General features: G+C 37.0%; 1 protein-coding gene across 1 annotated transcript; it reads left to right on the top strand.

The window, feature by feature from the left end:
• Positions 1-6,356: 6,356 nt before the first annotated feature.
• On the top strand, positions 6,357-9,872 carry LOC137137019 (coxsackievirus and adenovirus receptor-like). The gene is made up of 4 exons (XM_067522881.1): positions 6,357-6,537; positions 7,711-8,061; positions 8,267-8,590; positions 8,951-9,872. Exons 1-4 carry the CDS (start codon positions 6,471-6,473, stop codon positions 9,091-9,093), a joined length of 885 nt encoding a protein of 294 aa, XP_067378982.1. The 5' UTR covers positions 6,357-6,470; the 3' UTR covers positions 9,094-9,872.
• The last annotated feature ends 4,550 nt before the right edge of the window (positions 9,873-14,422 follow it).

The following is a 14,422-nucleotide window of genomic DNA, read 5'->3' on the forward strand; positions in this document are numbered from 1 at the left end:
AAAGTATAGGTAATGTTTTTGCTTTTTTTGCTTTTGTGATTTCTCTGTGTGTGGGTTTGATTTGTTGTATTTATAAGAACCATTTCAGCTCTAAACCATTGTTGTGTCGACACATGCAGAATGCACATCTTTGAGTTTACCACAAAGGAACAGTTGATCTAAGAAGGTTTAGATGAGCTACTTATGATTAGTTTATCTATTTTTGTTGATTTGTATTAAAACATATGACGTTTGCAGTTCTAGTCATCCATAAAGCCATTTGGTTACCTGGTTCACTTTTGAAAATCCAAATGGCCACTTTGGTGTCCGCCTGGACATATGTGTATAAAAAACAATCCAAACAATCCTGTTATTTTTTTCACCCAAGATTTCTGGTCCACAGGTGCACCCGTGAGTCCATTTTGGTGTTTGGTTCACCCGACACACCTCCATTTGACTGTTTTCAGTCAACACTAAACACTAAAAATGTAGGCGAGGATAAACCCAACATTTATACCAAATTTGTGCCTCTGTAAGTTTATTTAAGTTTCACATAACAAGATTCATTCTTTTTATTGTAAAACTAGAAAATGTCCTCTTTCAAATGACACCAAGCTTATTAGTGTAGCTCTTATATGTTGGACTCGATTTAGGTTTCTCAAAATTACATGACATGAAAGGGGCATTATAAAAAGTATAGAGAATAAAAGTGAGGATCACAATAATGGTCAAAACTGTGAAATAAAAAGTGTATGTTAACCTGTAACCTTCACACTAGACTGCATTTACATTCACATTTGATATACTTTGATGTCACATGCTTCAAAACAGCCAAGAGGGTAAAAAGTTAATCTTCTTTAGTTCTTAAACTTTTAAAGTCTGTGGTTTAGAGTAGCTAAACAGCATGTGTTGTACTTGGATGTTTGACACGTGTGCTGAATGTGAAACTGATGCTAACAGCTTTGTGGTCGTCCAGTTTCCTGTTAAAAGCACTAGAGGAGAAGAATGATCTGCACATTTCCCCGAAATAAAAAAGAAACATAGAAATAGAGAGAAAGAATCTAAATAGTACATATATGCTGTAATCATTCCTATTTGTATGTATACACACTGCACACATCTAAAAATGAAACTGTTGTAGTTTCTTTAAGGAGATTATTAATTGCATGAACTCACTCTTATTAAGCACGTTATTTTAGTTTCGTCAACATTTTTATGTTTGTGTGAGTTCTGGAGGAGTTCATTGCTCTGCCTTCATCTTTGAAATACTTTAAAGGGGGTTAATCAAGTTAGGGATTATATTTAGTCAGGTAAAAGTTTTAACTTTTAACACTTTTTGCACTAATACAGTCCCATACCAGCACACGTTTACTGTCTGATCAAAGCACTAACACAATACCAATTTTTAACAGCTGAAAAACATGTTGCTGCATGTTTAAATCAATAATACAATTTAACAAGTAGGATCTGTATCCTGTAGACAGATTACAGAAACTTAGGCGAGGATCCTGTACTTTCATACTAGTAATATATTATGCATGATTAGATTTGGCAGTGTTAAATCTTACAGTTTTAATATATTACAGTACATAGATTTTAAGGTCTTTTTTTAAAATCTTGACTCACAGTAGTCTGTCTATTTACTACTGATCCTCTCCCTTGTGTGTGACCCAGTTCTTTTCATATTTCACAACAGTTTTAAAGACAAAAAATCCAGACCGTTGTCATTCCCATTCATCAAACAGTACTGCTTTGTCCAGTCTTTTTTGCAATACATGCTGACACATAACCCATTTGCATAAGTAATCAACACATGGAGATTTCAGTGATGTACAATCAAAACCCAGAGTCTTCACATTGTGACGCCTATGTCACAATATGTGGCATAGTGGCACTCTTGGAGCATTCATTACAGATGTCAAAGAGTACCTGTGGGAATATGAGATGCCAAAGGATGTAAAAGTACTACAATTTGACACCTTGGGAAGCGTCATTGTCTGACTATATGTGGTGAGCACACGTTGCAAACTCAGTATGTGTGGTTCTGAACTTTTTCAAAACCGTCAACAGTAGTAGTATTTACTGTAACTACACAATAGTATTTGTATATATGTACTCTTTATGTATTTTATTTTGCAGAGATTGACCCAGCTGCAGTCTATTCAGCAGTGAGAACAGGGGACGTCAGTTATGGACAAATAGTCATTAAAAACACCAAATCAAAGAAAAAAGGTACAGCTGCTCCTCTTTGTCATTATCACATTTGGAATCCTCCTGAGGAGGAGCTGAATTTTCTTTAGCTACAATTTCTTTAGCCAGTGGTTTAAAACCTAGGGGTTGAGTTGAGAGGTTGCAAGATGACTGTGAGAGATGAAGAAGCAATTAATAGCTAGTTGTTTTGCCTCCACCAAGTCCTCCAGGCTGTCACAAATTACTCTGTGTAGGTCTCAACTAGTCTTTGGGTGTATTCTTAAAGGTACATTATGAAATCTATTTTTAACACTAACCTTTTCTACAACACAGTATCATGTTATTTGAACTGTTTGTGGGTTTGTGTTCAGAGCTTTCATCAGAACCAGAGGTTGTCTACTCTTCACTGATGTAGACCTTCACGCCTTTAGTCCAACCACTGATGATGAGCTGCTGACTTCTCAGAACAAAGTACAATAATTTTTAAATGTTTTAAAATGTTACATTTTATGTTGTTTCATAGTTTTAGTAACTATTTATATTAATAGACACAGTTAAAAGTTAGATTTTTAAGTAACTCTTTGCCATGTATGCATTAATACAGAGAATTTTCAAATGTGTAATTTGTTTGCTCTGATTTTAATCAGTGAATCAGATTTAAAAAATCTAGTATGTTTTCCCCGTGGTGCAATTTCTTTCTGCATATAGAAAAATCCAAGCGCACCACAATGCATCATAAGAAGCTGTGTGAAAATTGTCTGGTTATTGGTTAAATGGATCTGGTGTGGTACCCTGAATGTAAACATAGTAAGTGGATTCTGTTCTGTACCAGCGAATAATCCCGAGTATAAAACATGAAAGAAGTGCAAAATTAGCATTTGTCCATAACTGTGGTGATTATCTGTGCAATAAACCAAGTAATATATTCCAGTGCTGATTGTACATCTATTATATACAGCATTTAAAACCTAGGTAAAAGGAGGAGCTGTCAACTAGCGGTTTAACTTAAATATGGTCTTTTGGGCTGGATCGAGATAGGATCACATTGTCACCACAAACAAACTGTTCCAGAGTTCATTAGGGACTGGACTGAGACCACATCAAGTAGCCTACAGTATAGAGTCGAGGTATGGTTTGTTTGGTCTGCACCTGAGATAGATTGCTTTGTTCAAACCTGAAAACCCCCTAAGAATAAATTGTGTGTGTAATGTCCTCACTGACTTTACCATTTTTATATTTTATTGATGTGTTTGGACTGTTGGACCTGTTGTGTTTTCTGCAGCAGTGTTTTTGATTATCTGCCGCATAAATAAAATTCTCAAAGCCTCATTTGTTGTTTGTGTCATGTGGTTCTGTGGCTTTCACTAAGCTGTCAGGTGGAAAATTTGACTTGTTCCAATTTGGTTGTGGCTAACAGATTCATGCCTCCTTCATGCACAAGAAGACACATTTAAACACCGCAGACTAACATAATGTTCATCACTGTAGTTGGAAACTGAATGGAAAAAGCCTTCAGGGTAAAGAGTCTCTGTGTTTACCTTAACAGTTTTGAATCTTTAATATGTGAGTGATTTCAAAGGTTGCTACTATAAAGTAACATCTTTTGATGACACAAAAATATCAAATTGTCCTTCAAAAATATGAAGTTGAACTTAGTTGTAGATTTTGGTGTGGATAGTAGAGACATTAAGTTCTGTGCAGTGTTGTTAGCAGAAACTGTAATGTTTTGATAAAAGATGTTAGTTAGATGTTAGAATAAAATGTGGAGGATACATGACGTGATGTATAAACCTGATCTCGGGGTGTTATTTGCTTGACATTGAGCTGTAGTGAATGAAGGTGTCTTGAATAAACACAAGTTAGCTGTTTAAATATTTCAATCATCAACAAATGACTGTTGTGCAATTAGTTTGAGCTTATAGTCTAATAGCGAAAAACTTTTTATTAAAACAATTACATTTTAGACTCTAAAAATGTGTCATAGTTACAGCAAGCACATTGTTTAGTTACAAGCTATAACTTGAGTATATGAAACCTTCTTCTAGCCCTATTGACATTGTTCAAACGACTTTACTGTTAAACACAACTGATTTACTTGGTCCTTGTCTGGTAAATATGATAAACTTGTCTCTTTCTACTCCCACGGTCTCCTCCTTTTTTAAACAAGCTGTAGTGAACCCCATTCTTAAAAAGACAAACCTGGATCCTTCTGTCCCTATAAACTACAGGCCCATATCTAAACTGCCTTTTACGTCCCAAATTTTAGAAAAAGTGGTAGCCCAACATCTTTCCACTTATTTGCATCATCATCAAATCTTGGACAAGTTTCAATCAGGTTTCCACAAAATGTGCTCAACCAACCTTCTTACAGTGTTGGACTCGGGCAAATTTACTGGGTCTAACCTCAGCATTTTATACAGTTGACCACAATATTTTAAAAAATTGTCTCCAAAATGTTATTGTTTTGTCTGGGTCAGTACATCAATTTTTGTTTAATCTCACTGATAGAATGTTTTGTGTTCCGATAAAGCAGATCATGTCTGTCTCCTTCATGCGGATTACCACAGGGATCAGTTTAAGGACCTTAAGGCTGTTTTTATTTTATATGACACCTCTTGCTCAGATTATTCAGAATTTTTAGCATGTGTCTTCACTTATATGCTGATTTACCAATTACATTGTTCTTTCAGAGAGTCTGAGTTTCGCTTGTTGTCTAGCTTGTTGGAATGTTTGTCTTGTATGAAGGAGTGGTTGGGCAGTAACTACCTTCAACTGAATCCAAAATAGACGGAATTTTTTATCGTTGTCCCAGATAACAATATTCTGCAGATCAGGCAACATCTTGGTTATTTGGGCTTATCTGTTCAGTCAAGCCTCAGGAACCTCGGTGTTAGATTTGATCAATCTATGTCCCTAAAATCAACATTCAGGACAGATGATCAAAAACTGTAATCATCTGCAGAATATGTCTAAAGTGAGAAAAATGTTCTCCAGTGTAGATCTAGAGATGTTCATACATGGTTTTATTTCATCTCATTTGGACTATTGTAACTCACTCTTCAAAATTCTGGCGATCACATATAGAGCCCTTCATGGCAATGCTCCTGAGTACATTTCTGACTCCTTATGGCTCCTCTACAGCATTGAGGTCATCGGGTCAAAATCTGCTCTTGGTCAGTAAAACCTATTTTAAAACTCGGGGGGATCTTTCTTCTCAGTCTGTGGCTTCCAGACTGTGGAACATCCTGCCCCTGTCTCTCCTTGTGGCTGATTCTGCTAATTCTCTTAAAAATCAACTGAAGACAATTCCTATGAGCTTTTATCTGTCTGGGCTCTTATGATTGCATCTTTGTGTTTGTGTTTTAATGTGGATTTGTAATTTTATTATATTTAATTTTATATTTAAACTGTAAAAGGTGCGAAAACACATTCTTTAACTGTGTTGTGGGTCATTATGCTGTTAGAAGAACCATGACTTATGACTAAAGCAGAGCTTTGACACTGGGCAGTAAGTTTCACTATCTAACATTTTTAGATAATCTTGAGATATTATTGTGTCATGCACAGATTCAAGGCACCCAGTACCAGTAATTTACAGGCAGGCAAAGGAAATAAAACAAGCAGAAAACGCTCACTGCCAAAGGCAGGAGGAACAACTAACAATTTAGAAAAATAACACTAACCAAAACACTGAGACTAACTTACTCTGATAACTAACTGACTAAGAAATAAACTTCAGGACTGACTAACACACTGAGAAGGTTATAAAGCTGGTGGTCGGGAAAAATGAACAAGAACAGGGAAAACCGGATACATGAGGAGACACACTAGCAGCAAACAGTAGGGATGGAAGTCCTTATAAAACAAGAACAGAGGGATGATGTGAATCAGGTGTGTTGACCGGTGCCAGCTGACAAACAGAAAACCAAGAGGGAGTGGAGACAGACTGAGGTGGAACTGAGTGGTGGGAAGCTTTAGCTCGCAGGGAGGAGAACTGCAGGGAGACATATAGACACAAGATGTAAAAACAGAAGGCACAGGAACAAATTAAATGTAATTAAAGAAACAAAAAAACAACTTCTAAAAGGTTCAGGTTCAGAGTTTGCTAGGTGCTTGTGGTGTCATGTGACTCCTCCCCCTCCCCTCAGTGTGGGTGTGGTGTACAGGTAGAGACAAAACAGAGAGAAACCATAAACAGAAGGACAGATCCTCTCACTAGCTTTCGTTTCCTCTTTGTAGAGGAATTAGGATTTCTTCAGGAAGCTAAAATCCTTTATACAGCAGCAGATGTAAAAGAAAGGATGTTTGCTCTAAAATGGATGTTTGTGTGTCTCCTCACATGTTTCCTGAGGTGTTCTGTCTCTCAAGGTAAGCTGAGCAGATTTTCTATTTAAAGAAAACTCAATTTGTTCACTGAGCAAAGGGAAACAGAACAAAAACACCTAAACTCTCGCTCTATAATTGTGACAACTTCTTAGTTTGTGAAGTTACAGGAGTGATAAACATCTATTACCCCTCTGGAAATTGGCTTGGTGACGTGTTTAGTCACAGATTCCTTCTTATTAAAGTTAATGTTGGGATATGACATTTGCCGAGGTTTGTGTCTAGGGAACATCAGAATAAGAATTAGATATTACATTGTACTCAGAGGATCAACATTAGCAGCAGTGTGAGGATCGATCAGACTGGTATGAGGACTGCGTAGTGACGCACTGTTGTTCCTTCATGTAATGGCGGCATTACTGTTGTTCTTTGTCACTGGTTTAATGGCGGATGGTGCAAATATCAAGAACAGTAGTAGCTACATCTGAACAGAGTTACATACTTACATAAAATTACTGAATTCTTTTCATCAATCCAGTTTCTGTAATCACAAGTTTGTTATTTAACAACCAGGTTAACATGGAAAAATGTAAACTGTTTTGTAAAAATGTAAAATGTTTATGGAAAAAATGTAACACAGGTTTAGTCAAGAACAGGTTTAGTTATTTAAGTCTGAGTTGAAGGAAACTAAGTTTTGGTAAACGATCACTTTAACTCTGAGAGTAAACACTGTCTTCACAATTAAATATAGAAATGACATACTATTCTCAGCTCAGAACGAATCAAGAACTATTTGATGTATTGTAATCCCTCTTAATTACACTGTTGCTATGAATAATGTGTCCTGTCACAACTGCTCACACTTATTGAGCAATATTCATCAACATTAACATGAATATTTGATAGAGACCAGTCCAGCTGAAAAGACTTCACCATGTAATAATTCAATAAAATATACTGTAGTTCTAAATGTAGTGTTAAGGTAACGCGATTTTGTGATGTTAAAGCAACACAAGACATGTAACATAAACTAAACTAAGAATCCTCATGAATTGTATGTTTGTTTTGTAAATATCATCTATTGTGTCAAGATGTTCTGTAGTTCTGAACATATTTTAATGTTTAGAATGTAGAGATATTAAAAATTTTATAAATGTTCTAAACATTATTACTTTCTTCCTACTGTTCTCCTTTTTTCTTTTTGTGGTTCAACCTCAGAAAAAGCAGAACATGTGAGGAGTGGAGAAAATGTCATTTTGCAGTGTCGGGGTCCCAGAGATGCTACTATGCTGGAGTGGATTAAACCTGACATGAAATCAGAAGAATATGTCTTCTTCTTCAGAGAGATGCAGTCATATGAAGACTATCAACATCCACATTTTCATGGTCGAGTGGAGCTGGTAGATCCAAAGATGAAGGATGGAGACTATTCTGTGATCCTGAAAAATGTCAGCATTGATGATTCTGGGCCATATGAGTGTCATGTAGGAAAGAGCAATTCAGGACGCAGTAAGAGGGAAACACCCTCATCACAGCTTATCAACAGTGTCACTCTGAATGTTGATTCAGGTGAGTTTGTAGATGAATGGATCCTCTACATCTTTGTTGTTCTGTATTTTGTGCAGTGATGTCACAGTTTTTATTGTGTATATCAGATTTTTCTATGATCAGAAACCAGTGTTCACTCTTTGACAGTCCTGATTGGTTGCTGTGAAGGAAAGCTGTACTTTAACCCATAACCTGTTATGTTCTATGTTCTTTCTCATTACTCCAGTCTGGAGAGACATTAGAGCTCACTCTGGTATGGATATCACTCTGCCATGTCAAACTCTCAGCACCAGCCCATTCACAACTGTAAAGTGGACCATGCGTAACAAGATAAATTACGTGTTTTTGTACCGTGATGGAAGATCTGTTCCAGACAACCAGCATCCATGTTACAAGAACTGGGTGGAGCTCAAGGACGGTGAGATGAAGGATGGAGATGCGTCTCTGATTCTTAAGGATGTGAGAAATAGGAACAGTGGAATATACGAGTGTTGGGTCACTCAGGGAGGAACAAAGACGAGTATCATCAACCTGTATGTTTATCCCCCAGGTGAGTGTGTGTGTGTGTGTGTGTGTGTGTGTGTGTGTGTGTGTGTGTGTGTGTGTGTGTGTGTGTGTGTGTGTGTGTGTGTGTGTGTGTGTGTGTGTGTGTGTGTGTGTGTGTGTGTGTGTGTGTGTGTGTGTGTGTGTGTGGATCAGAGGTGAAGCTGCTTCCTGGTTGTTGATGTGAGAGTGAACCATCACAGATCAGATGTTGGTGTTTTCTAAAGATGTTGCTGATGAGACTTTGTAGCAAACAGCTGCTATGAGTGATGGGATCAAAGTGCAGTAGATAATGTCTGACAGGAGTTTGAAGAGGAAATGGATTCATCACCTACCTGACACCTCACATCTCATTCTCTTCTTACAGGTGGTGGAGCTGGACACATGAGTGATGGAGGAGACAAGGATGGACGTGCTGTGCTGGGAACCAGTTTGTCATTTGCTTTCTTTCTTACTGTTATTGTTGGTTTTGTTGTTTATTTCCACAAACATTTTTTTCCACACAAGTAAATAACTCATATGAATTTCTGCTGATGAAGCAGCCCATTGTTGGCTTCAATTTGGTTGATAGGTTGATTTGGTGAACACAGAACGCACATAATCTGATTTGTAAATTGCTCTAAACCCACAGTTTTTAATAGATTAACAAACAGCTTGGGCAGCTAACGCCTGCAAAGAGAAACCCAAACCTTTCAACAGATTTATCAACTTTTACTTTTCACTTACTTCAAGTTAACCTTGGTTTTCTATTCCGTTCAATCGCAAAACACATAAAGCTGATTGATTTTGATCATTTGAGCAAAGACTATAAAGTTCGTTAAGACGTTCTTCCTCATTGAAATACCTTTTTTATTTATCAGTTTCAATCTCAGTTAATAATGTATGTGTAGGGTTTATGTTTCGTTTCTTTCTAAAAGCTTCACAGTAGAACCAGTCTGACCTGTTCTACATGTTGATACAGGTCTGAACTGAAATAAAAAGCAGCCAAACCGTCACACAGCAACTGAACATTGCTCTGTGGCTGTAAACATGTAGCTAATGATAAAACCTCAGACCTGGTCACTGACCTTCTTTAACTGTGAATCTGAAACTTGGGATGAGGAATGAGTCTGATCTGACATTTACAGCTGCACTACAGTGTCTGTTTTCTGGCACATATTAAAGACAATACAGGTAATATACCTGTTTTCAAAAGTTTTATATCTATTTGTTGTTTCCTTGTTTTTGATAATGAGCAGTTGGTTTCTTGTCTTGTCTGCAACTGTAAAATTAAAAACTTTTCATCAGAACTTTGACCTGTTTAACATTTTGACAGTAGCCTGAGGTTTGATCTGAACATGATACACACCCTGAACAGGGTTGTTGATTTTTAAAACATCCCACATACAGTACATTCACTGAACTGATCATTAAGTTCAGTTGATTAGAATCTAATCCTGTTTATTGACCTCTAACGTTCAGTTAGAAGCTCTTCTTCATAGCTGGGCTCCAGGGTTTATTTTTCTGCTTCAGTGATAACTACACATGTGCGGATATGACAAATAATTTGGGAAGAAAGATGAACAGTTCTCTGAGGTGGGCAAAATGCAATGATTCATAAAATCTTATTATCCAACACTTACTCATTCTACAGTGTCAGATACTGACGACTTTTTTACATCCTTAGGTGTATCATATTGACACCACAGGTACACTTTTGCGTTACTATTGGATGCTCCAGGAGCACCATTATTTGAAGCCTTGGGATGGAGAACGGGCTGGATTATCATGATCAAATGACACCATTAAAACATAGTCAGCATTGAAAACTTAAAGGACGCCTTCACTCATATTGAACTTGGTTCTTTTGGTTCTGCTTGCGGTGGAACATGTACATAATGCCATTAAACCTCCCTCTGACTTCCCTATATTAAATTATGTCTCTACTTTTAGCTGAAAAATGCCTCCAGATGACATCACTTGGAGGAGCCTTCAGTTCAGATTATGTCATCTTGTTGCTGAAACTAAGGTCTTAATAATCATGGTCAACCTGCTTTTCCAGAACTAGTCCAGATGACATCATCTGAACTCCTACTACTCTCCTGTCGGCTTCTCCCGTGAATTCAGGGTCACCACAGCGGATCATTGTCCGCATGTTGATTTGGCACAGTTTTTACGCCGGATGCCCTTCCTGACTCAACCCTCCCCAATTTCTACCAGGCTTGGACCGGCACTGCACAGCTGGGGAGGGGAATGGGCTGTTAGGGGTTCAGTGTCTTGCCCAGGGACACTTCGACATATAGCCAGGGCCGGGCATCGAACCACTTACTCTGTGGTCCGTAAGCAACTGCCTTTACCAACATCATCTGAACTCCTGATGATGAAAAACTCCTTTGGGTGATGTCATCTGGAGGAAGTTTTTAGCTAGAAGCAGACAAACATGTTAATATAGGGAAGTTAGAGGGAGGTTTAAAAGCATTAATGTACATTTACACCCTAAACTAAAGCCATAGAAAGCAAGTGGAAAATTGGTGAAGTTGCCGTTTGGGCCAGAACTGACTTCATTTACTGGTTAACCAGCTTCACTAATGAAGTTAATTCTTTGAGGAACTTGTTGGTTTTTGTGTCTCTGTGGTCTGATACAGATTGATTTTAAAGGAGGATGTTGTACAACCACAGATGTTTCAGAAAAACCAGGTTAGACATCTTCACGGTTTCTGTCACGTTACTTTTACTCACACTATTTTTCTTTTGTTATCATATCAGATTTAAACTTAGAAAAAAATAAACTAAAAACTAAAGGACAGTCCACGTCCTCACGTCTGCCATCATTTCAGCACCAACTGAAGCAAAACTGTGAGCTGGGGACAGTTTGTATGTACAACTAACAACTCTCAGGTATAAAATTTCAGAGTTACCATTCACTTTACTTTTACATTTGGCTGAACAGGTTGGTGGTCCTGCATCTTTTGTGCTTGAGCGTTTGTAGCCATCATTTATTTTGAAACAGTGGAAATATACCTGTAAATGAGGATCAGGAAAAATAAAAGTAAATGAGCATCAGGAAAAAGAAGATGACTCATGGATGATTCAGCTTTCAGTAAATAAACGGCAGGTTATAGAAATGTAAAAGCAGAAGTGTGGATTTAACAAATGTGATGAGACAAATGTTGACCTGTTGACAAAGGTCGTGGTTACAGTTCCTTCTCAACTGAAAAACATGAAATAGTTCACATAATTCATACTCAGTGAACAGCAGTAGTCAAGACACAATGTATGATGTTAAGGTTGGAGGAAGTGTTCTGTAACTCAGAGATAAACCGGATTTGAATTTCAAATACTGAGTGTTTGCATAGAAAGTCAAATGATGTTTTCTTCATGCTGGCTGTGTGCCAGGTTAAACCCATTAGTTCTCTGTGGAACCATTTACAAGAAAATGAAAGTGAAAGTATGAGAATTCAGGGACTTCTGTATGTTATAGTATAGTCATACTTTAAATCACACACAACATAACTATTTTATTCCAGCAAATTACGTTTCTCACCAGTCCCGAGTTAGCAGGGCTGATTTGCTAATTTATTATGAGATACTTAAACAATGTGAGTCGTCTGTGAATTAACTGAGCTCCTTCCTGCCAACTGCTGGAGAGAAACTGAAATGCCAAATTACTGCCATAGAAGGAGGAAGGAAGTGGGATTAACTGTTAATGAAAATGGCATAGTTATGTTAATTATGGGACATACACAATGAGCATATGATTGATAATAAAAGACCTCATAGAAAAAAAAAACTGTGTGAGACTGAAAGATCTGTAACTGAGTATGATCACATTCACTGATGGAAGGTCATCACAGAATTCACATCACATAATTTTCCCAACAAAAATATTTTAATGTTGTGATCACTTTCATTTCTGCCATCAGGACATAACTGCATCATAAACTGTACTTCAGCATGTGGAGATTATTTTTTCTACCTCTGTCTTTCTGCATTCTCTTTCTTTCCTTAAGAACCTTGATCCTCTTAAGTCCCCTTCCCTATTCTTCCTTACAGGTTGTCAGCATAGGAGTTCATGAAAGGGCTGCTCATCGTTGCTCCAGGTTACTGATTGTCTGCAGCCTGACAGATTTTTTTCCCTCAGGTCATATGGACCCTCCCTCTTCTCTCCCTGTATTTGATGTGATATAGCTTCTTTCAGGCTTTAGATCAGTTTTTCCTCCTGTTTTTCAAGTAAAAGACTTTTTTTTACTTTTCTTGAAAGTGTTTATCACACAGTTAGTGTTTAGTGTTTGTGCCTTCATAAAATATTTATTCACTATAAAATGAATATTCATTGTGAAATTAACCTGCAAGTGACTCGTGAAAATAATTGTTATCTGAACCCTTTATTGTTTAGTTTGATAATTAAAAATACAGGTTAATAATCCTATATGTCAAATCCTGGGCAACATATTGATGCTTACATGTATTGAGAAATATTTAAACTTTTTTTTCTAAACTCTGACAGGGGACATTGCATAGTGTACATTTTTTCATCTACAAAGTCACAGCCAGAAAAATAATAAATCAAACATAAAAAACAAACATAAAAAACATTTAATACAGTTAAATATAATAAAAAAAAACAAAAAAACATCAAATATCTTTGATTACCACCATATACTTCCATATTTAATTAATAAAAATGAATTTTGTGTTTTCACAATTGAAGATTCCGATAACTTTATTAATCACAGAGGGAAATTGCTTTGCCTTGTTAGGTTCAGGATAAACTACACTAAATGTTTCCCTACGTGAACCTTAAACCAGATGCAATTCCACATATTTGGGTCAGAATCAAAAAACCTCAGCAGCTTCAATTCACAGTGGCAGTAGTTGAAAGTTTCAGAAGAAAAACTACATTTAGCCTCTTTTCTGAGGAGCATCTGTGCTGCCAACCATAATGTCCGACACAGTTCTGCAGCCACTGAGTTAAGGGACGTTACCCTGCATGTTTGTTTTAATTTTCCCCAAGCAGATTAGCCCAGATGCTGTTAAATGAATCAAAAAACGTGATTCTTACAGGCTTTTCAGATGGGTGTAGGTGCAGCAGAGCAGGTGGGTAAAAGCATTATTCACTCAATTTTAGGCTAGTGAACAAACAGGAGGGGGTCAGGTGAAGGTTCTCTCTAGAACCAGTCAGATCAAACAGTCAACCTTCACCGTGTGAGCAGACTAGACCCATTATGTGGACTCAATCTAGTGCTGCCACCTGTTGGATGATTCAAGTAACTGCTCCACATGAAACAGGTCTCATTTGACTGTTAAGATACCAGGTGAGCTTCCAGGACAAACTGATGATTCAGTGAAACATCACCATCAGGAAGATGAAGAATAATAACTTGAAATGAATTTACCAGAAGATGTTGAACATAGAAAGGTTTATATTGCAGATACTCATTGACTCAGCATAAGTAATATTGCATTAATAATATCATCAGAGGATGTTTCAGTGTCAGCTGGAACCAAATCTATCAAGAACTTCCATTAATTGAATAGAAAACACAAAATCACAATTGATTGTTTTCCTTGGATACAATATGACATGTTTATGCTGAGAAATGTTGTAGTTTTTTCTGTTAGGAACAGTCATGTTAACCATTGTTGTATCACCTCCTTTTCTAGCTACACTAGATAAAGAACAGACCAGACGCTTTGGTTTTGTAAAGATTCTTTTCTTTTCTTATTGATATATTGCAGCTGGTCTGAGGCTTCCTTTGTCATGTCCTAAGATTGAATCATGTCAACTGGACTTGTTTCTTCTCGGTTAGAAATGTTTAGCTAATTATCCAAGTTTTGATGAAGAACAAAACATTTCTAA

This window comes from Channa argus, chromosome 12 (assembly GCF_033026475.1).
Source record: "Channa argus isolate prfri chromosome 12, Channa argus male v1.0, whole genome shotgun sequence".
In the NCBI taxonomy this organism is placed as follows: domain Eukaryota; kingdom Metazoa; phylum Chordata; class Actinopteri; order Anabantiformes; family Channidae; genus Channa; species Channa argus.

Bases quoted from the DNA above. Each gene is read 5' to 3' on its own strand.
- LOC137137019 (XM_067522881.1), top strand. From the start codon at position 6,471: ATGTTTGCTCTAAAATGGATGTTTGTGTGTCTCCTCACATGTTTCCTG. The intron at 8,062-8,266 runs GTGAGTTTGTAG...TCATTACTCCAG, and splicing joins CACTCTGAATGTTGATTCAG to TCTGGAGAGACATTAGAGCT. The intron at 8,591-8,950 runs GTGAGTGTGTGT...CTCTTCTTACAG, and splicing joins CCTGTATGTTTATCCCCCAG to GTGGTGGAGCTGGACACATG.